The sequence below is a fragment of the Vanellus vanellus genome (assembly GCF_965231255.1).
Source record: "Vanellus vanellus genome assembly, chromosome: 2".
NCBI lineage: Eukaryota > Metazoa > Chordata > Aves > Charadriiformes > Charadriidae > Vanellus > Vanellus vanellus.
The window spans coordinates 145,149,403-145,172,533 of NC_138906.1; the positions used below are offsets into that span (position 1 = coordinate 145,149,403).

A 23,131-nucleotide genomic window follows, 5' to 3' on the forward strand; every position below is an offset into this window, starting at 1 on the left:
AAGATAAAAGCAGGTAAACACATCACTTCTTTGCTACTGCAGTAGCTTGTTATGCTAACTTTTGGGAGGGATGGTGAGGCGAGAAGACAGAGGGTGAGACAGGGAATAAGTCACTAGACAGTTTTTCCATCTCCCAAAACTCTGAAATTATTGAAAGTAAAAAGAATCCACTTTAATTTACTTTTCTGTTAGTGTGCTGCATCATTCACTCTGAATTAAGTTAGCAATTAATTACAAGGATTGCATCAGTAGCAATCAACATATATTCACTCAATCCTTCTGAAATATATTTTCATGTCACCATAAAGAATATTGCTGTGAGCCTTTAAATCCTACAAATGTTTCATAAGTAACAACTTCCTAAATCAGTAGTTAAGAACTTTAGAGACCATAAAGGAGCACATTTTTATAAAATATGTTTATTTCATAACTATATTCTATTCCTTTTTACATGTGTTACTAATTAAAGTGTTTTTAAGAATTTTTCAAAGTCCAGTATAGAAGCTTTGGCAATCTCTGTACAAAACACCTCATCAGGCAAGGATACTAGCTGGTCCAGAGAGATGTAGCTGGGTTGTGCTGGGTCATACTGGGCTCTTCCCAAGAATGTAAGAAACATATGTCTCTCTTTGATTCGTAATAGCTTTGAGTTGAAAACCTAAGAAAGAAAGAAAGGGAAGAATCTTTTAGGTTGTCTAAATGTTTAGACTCTGATGAATCTAAAATAAGAACATTTTTTAGACAAACTGAAGATCTAGGAAGAAAACAAATAATTTGCATCTTCTCATTTATGTCAAACACCAGATAGGTTACATTTATATATAAATTATCTAAATTCTAAATAAATGCTTCAATACAATACGCTGAGGTACACACACAAGGGAAATCAGGGAGTGATACAACTCCCAAGCATGTTCGGTTTTTTGTTTATATATAACAGTTTTACTTCTGTGTAATCACAGCCAAGAAAGTGAAGAGGAGACATTCAGAAACAGGGAGTAAGAATACCTAAGCATTTTCCCTATACTATCAGAAGCATTTATTTACACAGACTGAGCACTGTTATAAAGCAGAAATGAATTTACACAGACTGAGCACTGTTATAAAGCAGAAATGAACAGGTGACCACATGGCATACTACAAACAAGTGAATTGCACAGTGGCAACAGAAAAGGTGAGTAGCTGCACCTCCTGTCATAACAGAGCCAAAAGGCACAGTGCAGTGGTTCAAAAACACCACTTGTCTTCTGCTGCACAGCAACGCCTACCTTTGAAGATATTTGTCACAAAAAGAATTCTGACAGTCAAAGGTGAGAACAATGGTAAGGGAGACATGAAAGAATCGGTGGAACATTTAAAAAGAGAGAGAAGTGGGGAAGACAAGAGATAGACATTTAAGAAGTCTTAAAAGCAGAGAACTAACTGCATTTCTGAGCAGCACAACTGAAGAGAGACACACTGGTTTAGAGAAGATAACAGGGAAAACATGAATGCTACAGCAATGAAATTGAGCAGAGTTTTTACTAAAAAGGAGAGACTACCCACCCTACTGAAGGATTTCATGAGGATGCAAACTAATTTGAACTAGGACAGAAAGCACAACTACTGTTCCTCTGCTTTCCTTGAATTTTAAGAGTGAGTCAGAAGACAAGGGGAAAAAACCTTTACCACTGTTTATGGGGCTAGCTGACAGGAAGGATGGTTACCACAGCAGCTATAACATCAGAGAGGATTTGACAAAAAAAAAATCCCGTATGCCTCTTATTTTCGGGCATTATTGTAATTCAGGATAGATGTAGAAACAGATGGAGACAAGTATGCATTTGTGAACACACAAGTTAATGGCCAGACTGTATACAGACTGAGTTGCGCTAGCCATATCCTGGAACTCAGTTTTTGAAGATGGAAGGGGAGAACAGGGGAAAGAGAGGATGACTGTGCCATGAACAAGGAATAGAGGAAACTCTCCACTTATCCTTCCAAACAAAGGGAACGGAAATAATGAGGTGAACCACCACAAAGCCAACAATAAGACAACTGAGAAGTAAATGAGCAAGACTTGTGGTCAAGGAGGGCAAAAGTGACACACGGACTGGAGTTATAGCAAGCCTCCTTGTTAAGTAAAGATATATTAAATAGCAAGTCAAGTAATCAAAAGCCTGGGGAGCAGTTTTATTTCCCAATATAATTTTGGTTTTTTAGCCAGTTAGATTCCCTACTAGACTTGCTTTAAGAAGAAAATTACTGCAGTTCAGAAGTTGTAATTTCTGCTTTCTTTTTTTCCTTTGTAAGAAGCTAGTGTGACTGCATGTCAGCATTGGATGAAGTGACTAATGCTTTCAACTTTTAATTTATGAGGAAATAACAGTAATGAGGAGATAGAAAAAAACCAAGATAGTCATCAAGAAACTAATCTATTTTCACTCCTGTGATTTTTTTTGCTATTGCCGCAGCAATAGGAAGATCAGTGAGAATCCAATTGCCTAATGGACAGAACTTGTCTTACCTTTAAAATATATTTTCAGATCCTAGAATCTATAAAATTTATTTTTTAACTAGCCAAATCCAAATGAAATGCTTACATATATTATATAATGAACAGATCTTCTGCATGATCCGTCTTCCCTTGTGTCTCTTAGCTAGATAAGATTTCAGGACAAGGAATCCCTAAGCAGGCAGTAATCTTTCTTGCATGAATCCAGAAGAGACGAGCATGACTCTTCTGTTGAAAACTTAAAAATTCACAAGACCGGCGGTGGTGGTGTCACACATGCCAGGGGGTGAAGAAGGGCACTTCCACACTGGAATCCTCAATGGTTGCTGAATTGCAGCCACAGACAAGTTGAAGAATCCACACGTATCCTGTGTACAATGAGGCTCCACCTTCAGCACCAAATTAGTGAACCCGCTGTGCAAAGAGCACCTACAATTTATTCCCAGATCAACAGCTCACCTGAGGAAAGCGAGTAAGCATGTGGTGGGGAATGCCCATTATGTTGTGTAAGTAGTCAAACGTCTGTTTGAGTCTCTTTTTACTTGCAGTTAAAATCTTCGGGGTTTTAAACACAATCTGTTGAATTTCATTACGTTGAAAACCAAGTTCAATCTCACAAACCTGAAAAAGAGCACAATTTTATCTTCAAGTCAGCTACAGCAATCTTATTTTAACATGCCACTGAAATAAACTAATGCAAAATTCTTCTACCCTTTGTCACACAACAACAAGAATGCAGCCCACAATAATATCTGCCACTCCAGTTGTTGTCAAACCAGACAGTGCAAATTATTTATCATTATGGATTGAAGTGAAATCTGATTATAGAGTATGCCTGAAGTAAAGATGACTTCTGTGAATGCTATGTATTTTTCAGCTTGTCTGACATATGAACGAAAAAGATATGTCGCAGTATACATGGCAGTAACAAGCATAGATTCTCCCCTAAGAGGCTTTTATCAGTTTCAATACCAAGCTGTCAAAAAAGACTGACTTTCTAGTTGTGGAGCTGTTGAGCTGTGTAAAACACAGCAATCAAATAGCTAGTGACTACTTTTGTTAATGTAGTATTTCTTTTGCTAATGTATCCAAGTTATATTTTTATATTAGGGAGTATAATTTCAGTTCTGTAGTCTTCAACTGAAGTCTGTTGAACCTGAAAGAGATGTGTAGAATATACAGTGTATTCAATTTATTTTACAGTTGGTTAATGTCTAAAGTAACATGTCTTTTTCGGAGACTGCCTTGACTCCAATTATGGTTTTCCAAAAGGAAAACAAAACACATTTTTTCAATAAAATCATGAGCACTCCTCCCAAAGTGCAGAATAGCAAGCAGTACATTGAGTTGTTGAGAAAGGAATTCAGCATACAAGAGTATCTGGTAACTCAGCCATTTCTCCTATCCTCCAGTGACATTTACAAGCAGCTTGTTTTCAGTCATGAAGTGGGTATGCTTGCCAGTCAACATAAGCAGACTTTCAAATCCAACTTAGGTACTTCTTCGGTTGGCAAAAAGGTGGTGCTTTTTGTTTTCCCAGTTTGATGTGCCAAGACTGCAGCTTTTTTCCAAAACTGCCTGGCAAATACAAATGGAAGGGCTTAGAACCTAGGTTTTGAAGCTACCTTAGGACTTCCAGATCCTTACAGGAAACTGTTTCTAGAGGTGACTATAATCAGGTCTTTCAACTCCTGGTTCTTCCTTATCTGCTTTATAAATATTTGCACATCACAAACAATACTAATCACCTAAGATAGCATTCACGGATGAAGACGTGTCTGCACTTCAGTGGTGTCTTCGATGGATCTGAGTTGGCGGGGGTAACTTACTGCATTAAGATACACAACCGAGAGTAAGACCTGATGTTAAATTGGTGGAGATGTAGAGCTAGCCCCACTGTAGAGGTAATTGTGGCATGAATCTTGAGCTTTTATTTTCTACTCTGTGAAATGGAACAGCTCTCTCTTGACATGAACAGTGAGCTCAAGTGTAAGTTGCTTTGACTGTACTCAGTTTGACTGCATACATACTTAATATTCAGTAAATCTGTAGACTACATATGCCAATATCCTTAATATGTAAGCCCCAGCAATATTCAACATGCTCTGTATGATTCCCACAACAGGCACTGATAATGCAAGCTTTCCAGTTTTACCCTATCAGTGAATCTCTAATTGTGCTTGATGAAACCTTCAGAGGATGGAATAAGCCATCCTCCAGCTCATTTAGTCCATGACTGGTATCTTTTTGCACGCTTTTGACAATCAATACCAGCTGCAGCAGTTGATTCTAAATAACAGCCCACTGAGAATGAGGGATAACATTGGATTACTTCTGAACTACTGGTATAAGGTTTCACTTTCTGAGTACTGCCTGCCCACCACCAGCTTAGGACATAAGGGTCTAAACCCAGATTCTGAATCTGAGAACCTCCTGAAAGGCTGGAGCTTCTAAGTATCAGTAGATTCTAATGGCAAGGACCTAAAAATCCTTCCCCTCTCTAGAGTATGTTAAAAATAAGAATGCTACACTATACACTTTTGGGTAGATAGACAAGATAGTCACATAGAACTGAGGATTTTAAAAACACGTTCATTATAATATACTGAATCCCTAGCCTGTGGAAACAATGTTCATTATAAAGAAAGCACTATTAATTGGAACAGTCTGCTACTTTCCAGTCTCCTCCCTTACCACACACACACATTTCAGATTGCAAGATTCCCAGTGTTTAATAGTTTCAGAGCAGTGAGTCTGTCTGAAAATTATGTATTTTAATTCATAGTTATGCGTTATAGGATAATGGGTTTTCTCAAATTGTTACACTACATCATGCTGTTTGGCCTAGATGGCTTTACAGCACAATAATTAAACCAATACATAGTTACATTTTCAAAAGGGAAAGGAGTCCCTGTGGGTTTGAAGTTATTTACCCAACAGTTGTTAATAACGACCATCTGCTATCAGACAATAGGTGTCAAATGCACATTTTGGCAGACTAGCTACCTGCCAAGAGGAAAATAATCAACTGCACATTTCTTGCTCCTAAATCCTCATGGACAATCCAAGTTAGCAAAACCCCATAATAATTAAGGGGGAAAAAAAAAAAGGAAAAAAAGGAAAAAAAGGAAAAAAAGGAGGGAGCAGGCCCTATTTTTCACTTGTTGTAAAGAAATGGGTAACAATTTGTGTCATCAGATAGCAGCTTTTGGCAGGAAGGGACTCAGATGAAGTTTCTAACCTACATCAGAGTAGAAGACACAATAAGATACTGCTCCATGTATGCTTTAAGCTTGCAAGCTATAGAGGAAAATAAATTGTTTAACAAAATCCTCAGTTATTTTATATCTCCACTAAAATTATTTCATTAAATTCTTTCTGTGCAGGATTCTCCTCCAAGAATTTTATCTTCTGACAACTCTTAAATTATGTGGATACACAATACACTTTTAATATCTACTAATAAGCTTACCTGAAGATTTTCTTTTACAGGCTCTAATTTGCCCGTCAGTAGCCTTGGAAGACGAATTACCAAATCCTTTGTCTACAATTAGGGAAAACACACAAAGGAAAGATTATTACTGAAAGTTGTTTGTGAATCCATCTGTAGAAGAAAGATAGAGAACTCATATAAACTTTTTTTCCCCAATTGGAAGAGGGATGCACTTTCACTTGCATTTTGATTTATCTCTACCCCAAAGATGAGTTTTCATGAAGAGCAGTATATTAAGATGCAAAAAGTTACTCAAATGTGTTTGTTTGGAAAACAAAAAATAACATAGCTGTTGCAAAACAGACAGGAAGAGGGAGTAAAAGCATACCCCAAAAGTAGAAAGCATGCTCAAGTGCCCAATCTCTCTCAGTCCTCAAGTTGTTTCTTCCCACCTTTTAAAAAAAAGTAAACAAACCACTACCTGATAGAGGCTATAAAAGGGTTTTTCAGCTGCAGTGGAATTTGTCTACCTCAGGATCTGGTTAGACCATAGTATTATGTCAATAGAAGAAATTACTCCATATCTCCTAAGCCATGTGATTACTCGTAATCTGCCCTGAGTACGAGGCAGTGACTAAACCCTTTTCCAGAGAGATCTTACCTCAAGCATGGAAAGGCCGGGAACAGGCACTGTGACAGCTATGACTGTTCAGCAAATGGAAGCAAATAGAAGAACACCAGATTCCACTTGGAAATTGACATTTATTGCAATCCCCAGCTACTGCAGGAAACAACTAACACTGCCCACTTATTCCAGGAAAGTCCAGCCTACTACCTCCTCTGAAGATCCCAAAGCATGGTGCTCAATGCTTGCTAAGCATGTAACATGGTAAGCACTCATGAGTGAACCCTGGGGTTACTCTTTCTAAGGTGAGCATATGATTTGGCATTTAGTTTGATATCACATTCACAGATTAACTTGTTGGTGAAAAATAGTCTGTTACAGTATCTTGAAGAGATGAAGAGAGCAAATTAATTTTCTAGAAGTTAAAAAAGCTGCTTGGCGTTTCAGCAATGGATTCAGTTCTCTCACCCACCTCAGATAATAAAACTGGACACACACACACACGCTTGTTTGACAATAACCTGCAGCAGATAATCTTCAAGAACTGTACTTCAGGACCTTTGAATGTTAGATGTCCATATTACTTTTATAGACAGTTAAAATCATGTCATGCTCCTGTAACCCTCTGTGGTACCATTGGTAATGTCACTAGTGTTTGTGGATAACCTCCAAACACTTGAAGTATTCATGTTCCAAGGCCTTACAGTTGTCACTAACAAAGTGTCTAAAGACTTCAGTGTATAGTCTTTACCTTTTTTACACTGAGACCAAGTTCATTTTTGAAGAAACCCAGTCTGTTATCCAGTCTTTCCACTGAAAACAACAGCAAATACGGAGCTCTTGAGACCATTTGAGCAATTTCTGCCTTACCGAATTTTTTTGATTTTAGGTAAGCCACTCTAGAAAGAGAACAAAAACAAAATAAAATCCAGTGATGAAAATTTTATTGCCTCCATTTATTCAGTACTTGCTTAAATTCCTCAGTGATATCTTATAAACGGACAGATGTTCTAGCATTAACATGCAACCCTGCCAAAAATAATTAGGGGGAAATCTGCAGTTATCATAAAAGCAAAATACCATCCCTTCCAATTAATTAGAAGTAAAATAAACCTCAGAGCAGAATGTCAATACTGAAGACAGATTTTAATTCCTTCCAGCTGTACTTAAGCAGATAACTATGATAACCTACGTTTAACTACCAGCCTGTCTCCTAGATTGCAAACACATTAATAGATCATCATAGGGTATGGACAAGAAGATATATACAGCCTTTTGCTATTTTAATGAATTCCATCTCTACTGCTGAAAGAACAGAGTACCATACCTCATACATCCCAGTTTTGCCAATAGCACTGGAGTACAGACATACAACAATGCTATCTGTAGAGACGTTGTCCAAAAAGACATTTCTAATTCAGCTGAAGTTACTTTTGTTACAATAGGTCCCTACTTTCAGTCGCTGGTCCAAGGATTTAGTTACAAAACATCTGGTTGTCAGAAGACAAAAGGAGCTGACTAAAGTTTTTATGTTTAACAGAGCTTGCTTTCTTTGTTTCTTTCCAACTCAAAACTTTTTCCAAACTTTGTTGAATTCAGTGAAAGTGAAATCCTATTTCAAGTTCCTACTTGCTCCCAGAAAAGGAATAGGGGGGGAAATACCTCACACAAAATAGAGACACGATTAACCCACATGCCACGTGTTTTGATTTACAAAAAAACTGAACTACAATTTGAAGACACTTCCTTTGGTTATAGATGAGCACATACAGAAGTATTTGCTGTCAGATGAACTTAGAGCATACAAGAACTGATTTTATCCGGCAGTAATTAAAATACTAAATAGACTGCAGAATATTCTGCAGAAGCAGATACTCAACAAAAGACAGGCTTTGTGTTAAATCATGTCTTGTAGAGAGAAAAAAAAAAAAACAAACAAAAACCTTCCAGTCACTACAACCTCCCTCTCTATCCACAAAACCCTCAAAAATGAAGTCATCACAAGCCCAAAACCTCTAGATAGAAGATCTAAGAACAAGCTCTAGAGGACTAATTCCTAACTGAGCAGGCACCCCAACACAGAAAGTAGCAGGCTAGGCTCCAGATAGTGCTGATGGACTTGGCTGCAGGCACCTCAGAGACAAGGAGAGATTAGGAGGGGGAAAAATGCAGAGCACAACAATAAATAATTGGCCCTTCAAAAATTATCCCATTATGTTTTGAATGCTGCAGCTTGCCTTTGCTATAATTCTTCCATTCATTTTTAAAGGGCACAACTGCCAAGCATCCTAGAAACATAGATAAATGAGCAGATTAAAAATAAAACCTTTTGGTTATCCTGACTCCACTCCACTTGTTTTCTGTTAACAAGTCATTAAGATTCACACCTGAAGCAGTTTTTTCACATCCTGGAAAGGCAAGAAGCTTAAAAGATGGATGGCAAGATTGTAATAACCTGACTCTAGAAACTCCTATGTTAAAGAAGCACAATCTTCCAACCTGACCAAAGTTTGAGATAACTTTGTGAGTGTTGACACCAAGGTTAGCCCTGGTTCTACGACGGGGGTCAGCAGTTCTATGTAGCGCGTTAACAGTTTTAAGTCATCATTAACTATACTGTAAAACAAAGCATCTGGTGCAGCTGCAGTACAGACACTGATGTGCAACTGTCAGAATTGTTATGAATTATGGAATGTTTTGACTTTTACAGTGTTTATCTGAAGTCAAATGCCAAATCTATTGAAATTTGTGTTTTGTTTCCTGGCAACGTGGAATCCGTAGCAATAAAACATTCCAGAGTGATGTAACCAATACCATGTCCATCTGCACCGAAGTGTTTATGCAAAGGTGATACTCAGCTTTCACAAGACAGCTATCTGAGACACATTCACTTCACAGCCTGCCATACACCCTCAGTGGCACACTTACTTTAAAACTTGCAGGAAAGCATCCACCAATGCCAAACAGAGGTAACCTTACTCAGAAATCAAGCTGCAGATAATGAAGGAGAAATTGGATTGCCCTGTTCACCCCCTACCTTCAGTAACAAGGCAGTGCCACAGGACACTCACTGAAAAGCAAATCTGACTTCACAGGAGATTTAGAATGTCTATCATAGCAAAAAATACTCTCTTCATAAGAGTATGAGCAACTCTGATATCTGGACCCAAAACCACTGTTGAAAAATGACACAGGTTTTTTTTGGATATTGCTTCTGAAAGGCCACTTACTGAACAGGTGGATGGAAGAACAGAGGAGAAAGAAGGAAAGTCACGTCTATGTTAGACATGAGTCACTAATGTGCCTGTTTCCAAAAAAACATATTTTCAGATTTCTGTCTTGGAGAGCTACTACATGAAAGAGCCAGGCAGAAAGACTTTCTTTTCTGGAATTTTTAAAGATCAAGATGTTTTGAGTTCATTACAAAGTACGCACAAACACACACAGGTTGTTCTGTAAAAGAAATACTGAATTAATGCAAGCCTGTCTGGAGTAATTTTAAGAATAAAAGTCTATTTTCCTGGAATTTTTTCTATAATCAACACATCTAATGGAAGCATGAATCAGAAGAAAAAAGTAATTCTATTTCAGAATCAAACTTCTTATAGGTACACACCAAACAAATACAGCTGAGTAAAGAAAGCTAGGACCTCTATGACTGCAAGACACAGGTAAGTTGTGGGGGAAAAAAAGTATAACCCCATAGTCTGGTGCTGGTACCTTAAATCTCTCATGTCTTAATGGGACCCCACTGCAAAAATTTGGAAGTACTAAAGCAAAGGAATACAGATAAGCTGTTTGTATCCATAAACCAAAAAGGAAGAAGAGCAGAATGCAGTTACAAGCCACCACGCCAGCCCTAGAGCAACGCCTTTGCAAAAAGTGTCCGGATTCATGAAAATAGGGACTCAAAACTGATATTCAGTTATTTCATAAAAATGATGAATTTAGAATAAAATTTTTTAAAAAGTAGATTATGTATATTATTACAATTCATTATTTCAAGTATCTTGAACATTTTAATTCCAGTTATTTAACTTTAGGAAGATTTTTTTTTTTTTAGAAGTAAAAAGCTTTCTGTCATAAATACAAACCTCATCTTTAAAGCTCTAGAACTAGTCCTCCAAAGTTAACAATGCAAAACCACTAAGGACAGGCTTCTGTGAATAGATATTAACAGTAACAACCATAAGACCTCAGCTTGACCAGCAGCAGCACAAATACTTCAATCACAGCAGGATGAAGTCCAACATCCTAGCTTAAGCCCACTGAAGGAACAGTTGAAATCTGCAGTCATGCAGCCAAGATGCACCCACATGTGACAAAAGAGTACAGTGATACAGTATTATCCCATTATATCACAGAATGATCAGGGTTGGAAGGGACATCTGGAGATCATCTAGTCCAACCCCCCTGCCAGAGCAGGGTCACCTACAGCAGGTTGCACAGGATGGCGTCCAGGCGGGTTTTGAATGTCTCCAGAGTGGGAGACTCCACAACCTCTCTGGGCACCCTGTTCCAGTGCTCTGCCACCCTCAAAGTAAAGAAGTCCCTCATGTTTAGATGGAACTTCCTATGTTCAAGTGTGTGCCCGTTACCTCTTGTCCTATCACTGGGTACCACTGAAAAAAAAAAAGACTGTTCCCATCCACCTGGCACCCTCCCTTTAAGTATTTTAAGCATTGATAAGATCCCCCCTCAGTCGTCTTTTCTCTAGACTAAAAAGACCCAAGTCCCTCAGCCTTTCCTCATAAGAAAGATGCTCCAATCCCCTAATCATTTCATTAGCCCTTTCCTGGACCCTCTCCAGCAGTTCCCTGTCCTTCTTGAACTGGGGAGCCCAGAACTGGACACAATACTCCAGATACGGCCTCACCAGGGCAGAGTAGAGGGGGAGGATAACCTCCCTCGACCTGCTGGCCACACTCTTCTTGATGCACCCCAGGATGCCATTGGCCTTCTTGGCCACCAGGGCACATTGCTGGCTCATGGTCATCCTGTTGTCCACCAGGACTCCCAGGTCCCTTTCCACAGAGCTGCTCTCCAGAAGGTCAGCCCCTAACCTGTAGTGATGCATGGGGTTATATCTCTAAAGCTGACCAGAAATTTGTTAATGAAATAACAACTGTCATTAAAGACAAAGTCCCATTCTTGGCAGAGAAGAAGAGATACAGTTACACAGTTTGATTCAGACAACACTCAAATTACTGCAATCAGCAGCCTTCAGCAACTTCTGATACAAATCCCCTCTCTTTTCAAGTCATGCTGCTGGAGAAAGCGGAGTATGTGTACACAGTTATCTTATCTCTTCAGTGCTTAAGTTTCATTCAAGTAGCCCTTACATTCAGAATGCAGCATTTTCTGAAGTTAGTGTTCTCTAATAAGCTAGACAACATCAAGTACAGTTTGCAGTACACAGCATCTAGATTTAAGACATTAAAAAGAGCAGAGTGGAATAGGAGAGAGTAATACAGAAAACAAGTTTCACAGTAAATGGAGAAAACAGCTTGTTTCCCCTACAGTCTCAGAAGAAAGACCCATAAACACAATGACTTTCTAAAAAAAAAAAAATTGCCTTTGGTGTTTTTGGAACATACAATAAACTTAAAAAAAAAAACCCAAAACAACAAACAACTCCACAAGGCAGCTAACTAAATAAGCTTTGGTCTGAGATATGAAATATTCTAAAGAGACAAGTATTTACCCTTATGAACAAACAAGCTGGGTGACACTGAAGAAACAGTCTAGGGCCATACAAGTGTGAACACACACAAATAACTTGTTTGTTGCAGTCTTGTGCTCAGTTTGAGATGGATAACAGAAAAAAAAAAAAAAAACTCACCGAAACCTTCTGCTGCTATTAAAAGTAAACACAGAAGAGATCTGGTCTACTCTTTTTACTGCAGAATTCACAAGGTATGGGAAGACATGCATCCTCTAGAAAAGCAGTTTCAAAGCATGACTGAAGAGGTTAATATTGTTCTACAAATTTAGGTAAAGCTCAGGGCTTTTGGAATCTAAGCTGACTCAGGTCAAACATGCCTAGGATGGCAAGCTTCTTCCTCTGTGGCAGTGAGACAGGAATGTGCAGTAATATTTGTTAATGGTCAGCTTTCAGGTGGATCAGGGTATTAACTCGACTTATAATACCACCACCACATGTTAATGCTGACTGATGGGAAGGCACAGGAACATGGAGCCAGGGATCGAGTGAGAAAGGAAGCAGCAACAACACAGGATCAGACAAGGTTAAGCCAATTGGGAAACTAGACCTTCAAGTCAAGAGGCTTAACACCCTGCTGCTATTTGAAAGGCTCACCTGGTTTCTAACGCTTCCAGATCTTCAGCCAGGATGTATGGATTTTTGGTCAGGAATGGTCCCAACTGATTGTCTTCTACACCCACATCCTTTAGAAACAGAAGTATTTTTCTTATATCTTTTTCAAAGTCCAAGGTCAGTAAGAGTTGACCTGCCTTTTGACGTTTCTCCACTTGGGATAAGTCAACTCCTACAACAAACAAAGTTAGATACTGTTTTAATTAAACACAGACCCTACTTCCTATAAATGTTTCAGGAAGGCATGTTGAAATTTCTAACTACTCCGTTTTTGCACTGACTTAGCATACTTCAGTTGCTCAAGACAGCAAGGTCACAACACCTTGTATATTGTGGAAAGATTCCAAATAAAATAAGCAGTCATTTTAGATGCTTTTGCTCAGTTTATTTTTTGAAGGAAGACATTTGCAGTGAATCTTGCGCATGCCACATGCAGAGACCTCCTCTTGTTGCACAGAAGTATGTGTGCAAGGAATTCCCAACTCCATTATACATGGGAGTGAGACAATTTTGCAGTGAAGTGCCTTTGGATACCGGCTCACACATAGCAATTTGTTACTGCACAGGGCCAGATCTCCCCCCCTCAAATATTTATTTCTCCAATCTCCTTCCGGTGTTCCTTGCACTTTTGGGAAACAAGGAGGCGGCCAGCAACTTTGAACTCTGCTACCCTTGTACAGTCCAAGTGCTTTTTGATAACTCAGGTTGTTTTCCATCCCTTCCTCCTTGCCTCTCCAGTTTACTGTGCCTCGCTTCTAAGGTTCTGCACAGCAACTGCTCTTCTTCCTTCCAAGGACAGAGAACTGCAATTTCTTTTGCATCAGATTAAACCATCCTTAACCATCCCAAAAGAAGAGATGTTACACAAAGTGCTCCTCACCTCCAGAAGCTGTGGGAGATGCCTCCTTCTAGCATCCACAGCACTAAGGGACTAAAGCTAGTCAGCCTTTCCTTCAAATAACACAGCACTGCTAGTGAGTCATGCAGTCCCCTCTCTTTTTCCATTTACCCTGGATTTACCCTGCCCTTCACCATTGGTTGCTGTTCCTATTTTCAAGTTTACAAGGTGACCAGTAAGATAAAACCACAAATTATAGAATCCCCAAAGCTCCAGATATAGGCAAACCACATAAACAATATCACACATACCTAGGTGGACAAGTTTTGCCAGGGTTTCTGAGTGGTCAACATAATCTCGGAGCGTGGAAGACTGAAGGGGAAGAAGCGGTTCTGCAATGATCTTCACGGCTTCTTCCTCAGAAATCTCCTCCAAAGCAGATGAAGGTGGGATGTCATCCCAGTCTAAGAAACAAATATAGACGACCCAAATGCATTTTGTGAAAGACAAAGCTGCTTCCATCAAATGCTATACAGATCTCTTGAAATGCATTTCAAAATGCAAGAACACTGTGTATGAGATGAACAGCCAATCTATTATTATTTGAAAACATAGTCTACTCCCAGTTTTTTTTCTGTTCCATCTCCTTGTCACTGCCCATTGACTCTTGCTTATGTAGCCAAATGTGAGCGTAGTACCCATCAAGCCTGCCTTCAGTCTGCAGCCTTGATCACTGCAGACAACAGATCACATCACCTTCTTGAAAAAGAATCTTCTTTCATGTCTTCACAAACGCATTCTTGCCTGATCATATGCAGATCAAAGGCTACTACAAAGATTATTTTTCATAACCTGACAAACCCACTACTTGTGCCTCTTCTGAACCTGATGCCTGAACTGCAGTTGTTTTAACTTTCAAGGTATTTCACAGCCAATTCCAACCAAGCTATCATGTCTTATCCATTACAGAATGGCTGCTGACTGCTACCACCTCTAACAGCTAAAGAAATCAAGCTCCATTTCCCACTCATTAAGGTTTCCAACTGAACACCATTACGCTTGTTTCCCCTTAAGTGTTCCAAGTCACAGAGCTCAGTGTCTTTTTAAAAAATATTTCTCTACATTGATCTATTTTTCAACTGGCAGGAGCTCACAGCAGCTACACCAAGATTACTGTTTTGCAAGTTGGCTCTCTTTAATATCTTTATCAATAACCTGGATGAGGGGATCGAATGCACCCTCAGTAAGTTTGCAGATGACACTAAACTAGGCGGGCATGTTGATCTGCTTGAGGGTAGGTTGGCTCTTCAGAGGGATCTGGACAGACTGGACCGATGGGCAGAGGCCAATGGTATGAGGTTCAACAAGGCCAAGTGCCGGGCCCTGCACTTGGGTCACAACAACCCCATGCAGCACTACAGGACTAGGGCGGAGTGGCTTGAAAGCTGCCCGGCAAAAAAGGACCTGGGGGTGTTAGTAGACAGCCAGCTGAATATGAGCCAGCAGTGTGCCTAGGTGGCCAAGAAGGCCAACAGCATCCTGGCATGTATCAGGAACGGTGTGGTGAGCAGGACTAGGGAAGTGATCATCCCCCTGTACTCGGCACTGGTGCGGCCCCACCTCGAGTACTGCATTCAGTTTTGGGCCCCTCACTACAAGAAGGACATTGAGGTGTTGGAGCGTGTCCAGAGAAGGGCTACAAAGCTGGTGAGGGGTCTGGAGCACAAATCTTATGAGGAACAACTGAGGGAACTGGGGTTGTTGAGCCTGGAGAAGAGGAGGCTGAAGGGAGACCTCATCACCTGAAAAGAGGTTGTAGAGAGGTGGGGGCTGACCTCTTCTCCCTGGTGACAAGTGATAGGACGTGAGGAAATGGATTTAAGTTATGTCAGGGGAGGTTTAGATTGAATATTAGGAAACACTTTTTACTGAAAGGGTTATTAAACATTGGAATAGGCTGCCCAGGGAGGTGGTGGATTCACCATCCCTGGAGGTGTTTAAAAAAAGGGTAGACGTGGTACTTAGGGACATGGTTCAGAAGTGGTTTTTGTCAGGGTAGGTTAATGGTTGGACTTGATGATCCTAAAGGTCCCTTCCAACCTCAGCAATTCTATGATTCTATGTCAAGAAAACAAAGCCACACCAGAACTACCAAGACAGGTTCCAAAATAAGTAGGATGATCCCAATGTTCCAGGAAGACTAGCTCAATAGCTGTTGAAGGTTTTGCCACTTCTTTTTTTCCAAAGCCTCAGAAACAAAAGCATGGTAAAATGTTTTGAGCAACGTTTACGCCTTAAACAGGAATAAACTCTATAGGAATCTGTACAGATATCAAGTATTTCCTTTCAACTTTTTGAGGACCCAGCCAATATACACCAAGGTCCATTCCAGGCATAGATGCCCTGTTTTTGGCACTCTAAGTTCCTTAAACATCCTATCAGGAGGATATAATACACCTAAAATTACCAAGGAAAAAAAAGAAAAAAAAAAAGAGTTAGCAATTACGTTTATTCCATTACGTGCACTGCCAACTGGACAAAATGCTACACACACACATACACAACAGTAAGTCTGCTGGCAGATAAAAATCTGGCACGTAGATAAACTGCACCACAGGTGCAAACACATACGAGCTGGCTGACCTGTCAGTTCTGGTGCAGCGCTGTTTCCAGAACCAGCTGCACAAACACACAGATCTCAGTTGCAGCTCTGAGCCACCCCAAAAATAAGCTCTGTAGGATCCAAGTTGGCTGGGCTCAAAGCTGAATCTGAACATACAAGACTGCTTAGTAATCCAGAGCAAGTTTCCTCAGTATACCAGAATTATTTTCAGAGGGTGGTAGTTTTTTATCCTCACTTAGAATAAAAGTAGAGACAGATGAGGCAATTTCCTCTGGGTAACAACACCAAAACGACATTGTATCTATCCCCTTTCCTCAGGAGAAAGTTTGACGAGCTTTTCTCATCAGGGCAGTGCTTAAGCAGGCTTCACACTCTGCTGCCTCCTGTTGTTCATCCCTGATCATTCAAAAGGATGCGTTGTGCGAGCTGCTTTAGGGGTGGCCTCCCCCACCCCTGCTCAATAAACACCCCAACCCAAAACCCTTTATTTTGTACTAACACAACTATAAGGGGAAGGCTCAACTGCTGCAGGTAGACTTGCGAAAAGAAAAGCTCTCCAAACAGGAGCTCCAGATTGACATTTCTACCCAAAACATTGTATCTTTATCTTGGCTTAAAGGTATTCTGTATATACAAGAGTGACCATAGGAATTCTCCATTAACTATGGAGCTTAAACGAAGTGAAAGTCAGGAACTTCAGACAAATATTCTAGACAAACAGGCCAGAAAAGGACAACTAAGAGCAATACTGGAAGCATGATTTGGAGATTGAGGAGAAACGGTATCCCTAAGGCCTCTTACCTTCATACAGTATTTCTGCATTCAAATCAGGTAATGTTTCTGCTTTTGCTTGTTCCTGTTTTACCGGCAAAGGCAAGTTACTTTCAGGAGAAGAAAAGGATCCATCCTTGGCACTGTCAGGTGGAGAACAGCTTCCTCCAGATACACGCCTGCCTGCCTGCAATCGCCACGGAAGGACGCCAAGGTTCCTCGAGGGCAGCAGAGCCAGAGGGGCGAACCCACCACATGCCCGTGCGGGGCCGCTGCGGCCTCTCAGCCTCCCGGGACATTCGGCAGCACGGGCCGTTTTCAGCAGGCAACACCAACGGGAGACCTGCCGAGCCCACAGAGCCATCTTCCACCTCAGCACCGCATCCTGCCGGGAGAAAAGGGGCTGAGGAATACCACAGGCGCTGCCGCACCTCGCCCGCAGGGCTGGGAGCGCCAATTCCCTCAGCGTTAAAGCAGAAATCACTCGCTACAAAGCACTAAGTAGCCGCTTCGAGGCTTCAAACCCCTGACAAGCGGAGGCAGAACTGAGGAGAGCAGCGGGCTCTGAACGCCACCGCCCGCTGTAGGGCAGCCGTTCCCTTGGGAGCGGGGAGGGAGCCCCGCCGGGACTTAAACCCTCCCCAAGGGACGGGGCCCTGCGCCCAGAGCCGTCACCTCACAGGCCTGGGGGAAGCCGGGCCGCGCCGCGCTTGCCGGCCCTTGCAGGCCTGCCCAGGCCGACAGCCTCTCCGTACAGTCTGCGTGAGGGCACACCGCTCCGCACCCAGCGATCCCGGCCCGGGGGAGGGCGAGGGATGGGGGCCGCCCCGGCCCCCACACGGGCGGCCATTGAGACCCCCCCAACGCCTCACCTGCCCTTCTCGCCGCTCCCGCGGCCTAGCCCACGTGGGTGTCCCCCCACCCCGGTCCCAACTCGGGCGAGACCATTTCGGGAGCGGGGAGGGGGGGGGGAGGTGCAGGCAGATATGGGCCCTTCCCACTGCTCGCTGAGAGGGGGTGGTGTAGGCTCCGCCTTCCCTCTCCGCTCTGTTCCTTCCTTCCTTCTTCCCTCCCTCCCTCTCTCACCGCGTGGGCGCGGGGCGAGCTCCGCCCCTCGGCGAGGCGGGCGCGGCGCTTCTCCCCTCAGCGGCATCGCTTCAGCGGGAGGCGGCGCGGGCGGCCGGGCCGGTTCGGGCCGCGCCGCGCCGCCCCGCCCCGGGAGAACCAGAACTGTGCTGAGGTGAGGGGAAAGGGGGCGAGATGGCGTCGTGCGTGGGGAGCCGGACCCTGAGCAAGGACGACGTGAACTACCGTCTGCATTTCCGCATGATCAACGAGCAGCAGGTGGAGGACATCACGCTGGAGTTCTTCTACCGGCCGCACACCATCACCCTCCTCAGCTTCACCATCCTCAGCCTCATGGCCTTCGCCTTCACGAGGTGCGCGGCCCCCGGCGCCGCCACGGGGATCCCCCGCCCCGCCGCGCCCTATCCGGCCCGGGGGCGAAGGGGGTTCCCGGGGCGGGGCGGTGGGGAGGGGGCCGGTGCCGCTCCCCCGGGGGCGAGGACGAGCAGCGCGGCTCCGGCGGGCGGCGGTTGCCGCCGGGGGCGGGTTAGCGGGAGGTTTGTTACGGGGCCGTGACTTGCTGCGCGCTCTGCGGGCGGGCGGGTGGGTTGCATGGGTAGCTGGCAGGGGAGCAAGCAGCCTGGTCGGGGGGCCCTCCCTGCGGAGAGCCTCTGCTGCCTTTGCTGGGAACTTGTTGATCGTTTCGAGGCCGCCTGGTTAAAGTCTTTACCAAAATGTGTGTTTCAGGCAGTAGCCAAAAATGGCCTTTTATTAGGCTCCCAAGAAGCCCAGCAATGACATCGCTCAAGTAGATAATTTGCCAAGCGTTCGGTGGACAGGAGTGACTGTTCTGTGTCATCGTTTTTGTACAACACACTTTGTCTGTTGCCAGTCGCACGTTGGCGTAGGCCCCAGCACTAATGTGCTTAGCCACATCCTTTCCCCACCGCAGGAACAGCTCTCTGGAGTTCACCACTGCGGTCATTCATGGAAATAAAGCTAAGAATGGACACAGTTATTTTCAGGAGCCTTATTTGTAAGCAAAGGGTATAGCAGTGCAGTCTGAAGGGTATCTTGCAGTATTTTTCAGAGTTGTGCATGCTTTTTATTACCTCCTACTGAACGGGGCTGTGACAATGGTAACACAATCCTTCTTTAGACTAAATTGTTCAGTCTCTAGGCAAACAGTGATTCCTGTGAGGTTTTGGCTGAATTGTGCATCGTCTTTTGGGCTCATTTACACTTTTGTGGCATTGTATGTACACGATCATGGATTTTAATGGCCTTGTTGATTAAACTCTGCATTTGACAAAAGAACATCATGATTTGTCCCTAGGCCTGATATACAATTCCGTATGTTATCTTCTGTCTTATTTTAAGAATCCAAACCTATAGTTTTTATCAGCTATGAAAATGGTGGTCAAGCCTGTGTTGAGCCGAGGAAGGAGTATAAGGAAACGTAAAATAGTGTAGTTGCAAATGGTCTGAGGTGTGCTTTTCATGTTTCAACTTGTGTATGGCCCCAAGGAAGATATTTTTGGTGAACATATCCCTCGTTCTACTTGGGTAACAAGATCCAAGCTAAGGTAGAATATCTCAGGGATCCCTTCTTAACTCTTAAACTGGAGACATGTTTCTATGCTTTGGTACCATGTTTAATTACAGACCTTTGCTACAAGTTCTCCTCTTGCCCTGTTTCCCTTTTCCTGATCACTTTTCTCACTATAGGGCTAATTTAGGTCAAACTTGTGAGTTACGAAGAGATTCTCATCCAGACATCGTTCTGAAGGATTAATGGAGTTGATTGCTTACCTTTGGGGGACGAAAGAAATTTTGCTGCTAATTCTTTCAAGCAGGGGATGACCCAAGCGGCAATTTTAGAACTGTGGAGTCTTCTGGGTCCAAAGAATATTGCTTCCGTTCTGGAGTATTTGTTTGCATTTTCCCGAGAGGATTGCTAGCTTTCTCTTTCCATTGGTCTTGCTAGCTTTCTAACTCTGACTTCTTCAGTTTCATTTTCTTCCCTCGGTCTGTCTCTGCTCTGCCTCACTTCCTGTGTTTAAATACCCATTGACTTCTCTTTAACTTTTCTCTGTTTCTCCTCTTCTCAGGTTGTGGAAGCTACTCTGATATATTTTTTTTCCTTCATGCCCACCTTCTGCTATTTCCAACTATCACAGGAGTTTCCAGCAACAGATTGCTGCCTCTGCTTTATTTGGGGCACTACCCAAACTATATGTATTCATTGGGAAGATGGGAGGGAGGAGATAGTTCCCCACATGCTTAAAGTATGTGCTCCCAGGTCTGGACTTTCTATTCCAATCAGTTTATTGCATTGAGTCTTCAGTGACAGTGTTCATATTTCCACCTTCAGGGCACAAGGCACTGTAGACTTCCCAGTAAGGTGTGACAAGTGATTCTTTGCTTCCCCTGTGCAGTCAATTCTTCCATAGCTCTCCTGGACATTTTGTTAAGCAGGGGATTTTATATCATACATTCGTGCTGATGTTGTTAAGTAAAATTTATTTTTTCAGGAACTTCAGTACAGGCAGAGGGAATTTTGCTTTCATTAAAGTCTGTCTTGTCTCTTCTATATTTTTGTTTTTATGTCAGAAAGATGTGGGGGTTTAGACAAACTTAGATGTACCAAGCCATAATGTGGGGTCTCCCTTGGGATCACTGAGAGCAGTTGATACTATCTTTCAGCTGACAGATAAAGGTGAAGCTGAACTTCAGATAGCAATAATCTTCAGGTAGCAATAATAATAATAGTAATAATAATCCAGAAAAAGAAATGTGTGTTTAACTTCCCCATGGTGAAGTGGGGACTAGAGCGTGTTCTGTTTTTTAAAGCACATCCTTCTAGTACTTCTGACAATGGCTGCAGCTGCCTTGGTTATTTCCTGGTGAATGAGCCAGTCACAGGCTTGTCTGCTTCCAGGCTGTGCCCTGGAGCAGAGAAATGGAGTGGCTCTAGCTTTCCCTGTCCTCTTCCTCCCTGGAGAGAGGGATGTGGTCTTCTCTGAGCCTGGAGGCAGCCAGCAGGTGGGTGCTGGAGGGGATTTTTTGTGGAGTGAAGCAACCTGAGGAAGGTGGCAGATTGGTAGCTGTGAGGTTGCAGGGGTTCACTGAAGCAGGAGTGAGAGCTATGAGGATGTAGTGCTGTTCTCTTTCACATCCCTTGATTAATGGAGTTGATTAAACTGGATTATTGTGCATTTAAGTTTGGTTTGGGGAGTTAGTGGAAGATATTTTTTCCCCACGCACGCACTCTAAATTTAGTGTCCTAGCTATTTTTTCCTCAGCTGAGTATCTTTTTTTTTTTTTTTCATGATGTACTAACTTACTAGTTTACATTTTTGTAATATGCCAGTGTAACGTAGTGCTCTGGAGAAAAGCAGGAGAGAGAAAAAGGTTAGGCAGGTATTATATGCTTCAGTGGGGGATTTTTTGTTATTTCTTCTCCAAAAGTTACATAACTGAAAAATGTGCTGGTGAAGTGGGTTTAAATTGAGAGAATTTTCATCTGTCCTCCCACGCGAGCATTAGAAGTCTTGTTTTTGCTGCATGAATGCTTATATTTCAAAGTTAGCATCAGAGTTCCTAAGGCTAAGTGAGGAGATGATTTAGCATATTTTCCTGATTGCAGCTTGTTGTGATTGTGTCTTTCCTCCAACAGTTGTTTTGCTTCCCTGTTTCTCTTCACGTTCCCCAAAATAGTTCTTCCAGGCAAACACTATAATTCTTATCCTAACCAGTGCACAGCAGAGAGTCTCTTGGTCCCACCTGTTTTTACCTGCTCTGGTTAAGAAGATTGGATGTCTGTCCCTTTAGAAAGGTATTTGCAAGTCAAAATGAAATGCTTCTATCACTCATGTGGAATGAAGTGCAGTTTAACACTGCACACATCTTTGATTTTTGGGATAACTGGTGCCAACATGACTAGGACAGCTTTCCTGAAGCTGAGTGGTACTCTGAATTCTAATATGCAAAGGTGAGGACCCTTCAGCACAGCTGACATGACGATTCAGTGATGTGATCACAGTGTCTTTCACTTCTTTCTTGGCCATGCCGAATTGTACAGTGATGTGACTCTGTTCTCTCTCCCCCCCCCACCCCCCTACCCCAAAAAAAAAAAAAATCCCCTCAATTGGTGGCACCCATGACAGTGTTGCATATGTTTAGACAGAAATATGGCTTTGCTGTCGGAGCCTGAGGCTCTGGCTGGGAAGTGTTCTGGATGGCATGAAGCTCTTGAGATTGCCAAGGGAGCCAGAGTTAAGCTCTGGAATTTGGGATTCTTAGCTGGTGTGAAGTGTCAGCCTGTGCAGCATGCCTCCTGAAAAATGGGGGGGAGGTGGGGGGGAGAAATGCTGTGGGGAGTCCCTAAGGCCTGCAGAGAAAGCATTTACGTTTAATGTACTTTTTCTTGCCATACAGTTAAACTAACACAGTGCTTAAACGCCTCACAATGATGAAAGTCTGATGTGAAGCGGTTAAGGTTCAATTTTGAAGGAAAGGGAAATAATTTGTCAAAGTGAGAAATATTTTTAACTGCAGCAAATATCTAATGTGGAGCAATTTATGCTGTCACAGATTCTTTACTGAACCATACAGAAATGTGACAGATGCTCTGTGAGAAAGACTTTTATCCCTCTAAAGTTTGCTGGGAATTTTTTGATATCATGGGTTGGGAATAAAAAAATGAATGTATTTAAATAGATAAACTGATTCTAAGTATGTGAAAATTACTCAGTAAAACTTTAATTTGGGTTGTAGTGGGTGATACATTATGAAATATTAGCTGTGCATATTATGATAGTCTGAAGTTTGTTTCTATTTGTATTTCTGATGTATCCTAGAAGCTGATTGTTGGTTGGAAAACTTGGATGAGCTTTTTTTTATTAGTCTTGCTGCTGTACACTATTGTCTACCTGTCTGAAAA

The 23,131-nt window shown here is 42.3% G+C and overlaps 2 protein-coding genes across 2 annotated transcripts in view; one reads left to right on the forward strand and one right to left on the reverse strand.

Annotated features, from left to right (window-relative positions):
* Positions 1-398: 398 nt before the first annotated feature.
* Positions 399-18,088, reverse strand: MTERF3 (mitochondrial transcription termination factor 3). The gene is made up of 8 exons (XM_082499604.1): positions 17,994-18,088; positions 17,152-17,506; positions 14,039-14,191; positions 12,872-13,061; positions 7,304-7,451; positions 5,967-6,038; positions 2,954-3,115; positions 399-658 (listed from the first exon to the last, which is right to left on the reverse strand). The coding sequence occupies exons 2-8, from the start codon at positions 17,483-17,485 to the stop codon at positions 464-466; spliced, it is 1,254 nt and encodes a 417-aa protein (XP_082355730.1). The 5' UTR covers positions 17,486-17,506; positions 17,994-18,088; the 3' UTR covers positions 399-463.
* A 231-nt stretch (positions 18,089-18,319) lies between these two features.
* PTDSS1 (phosphatidylserine synthase 1) overlaps positions 18,320-23,131 on the forward strand; it is a 29,677-nt gene continuing 24,865 nt past the window's right edge. The window contains exon 1 of the mRNA XM_082479806.1: positions 18,320-18,560. Coding sequence (XP_082335932.1) covers positions 18,382-18,560 — 179 coding nt within the window. The 5' untranslated portion in view covers positions 18,320-18,381. The remainder of the gene's footprint in view (positions 18,561-23,131) is intronic.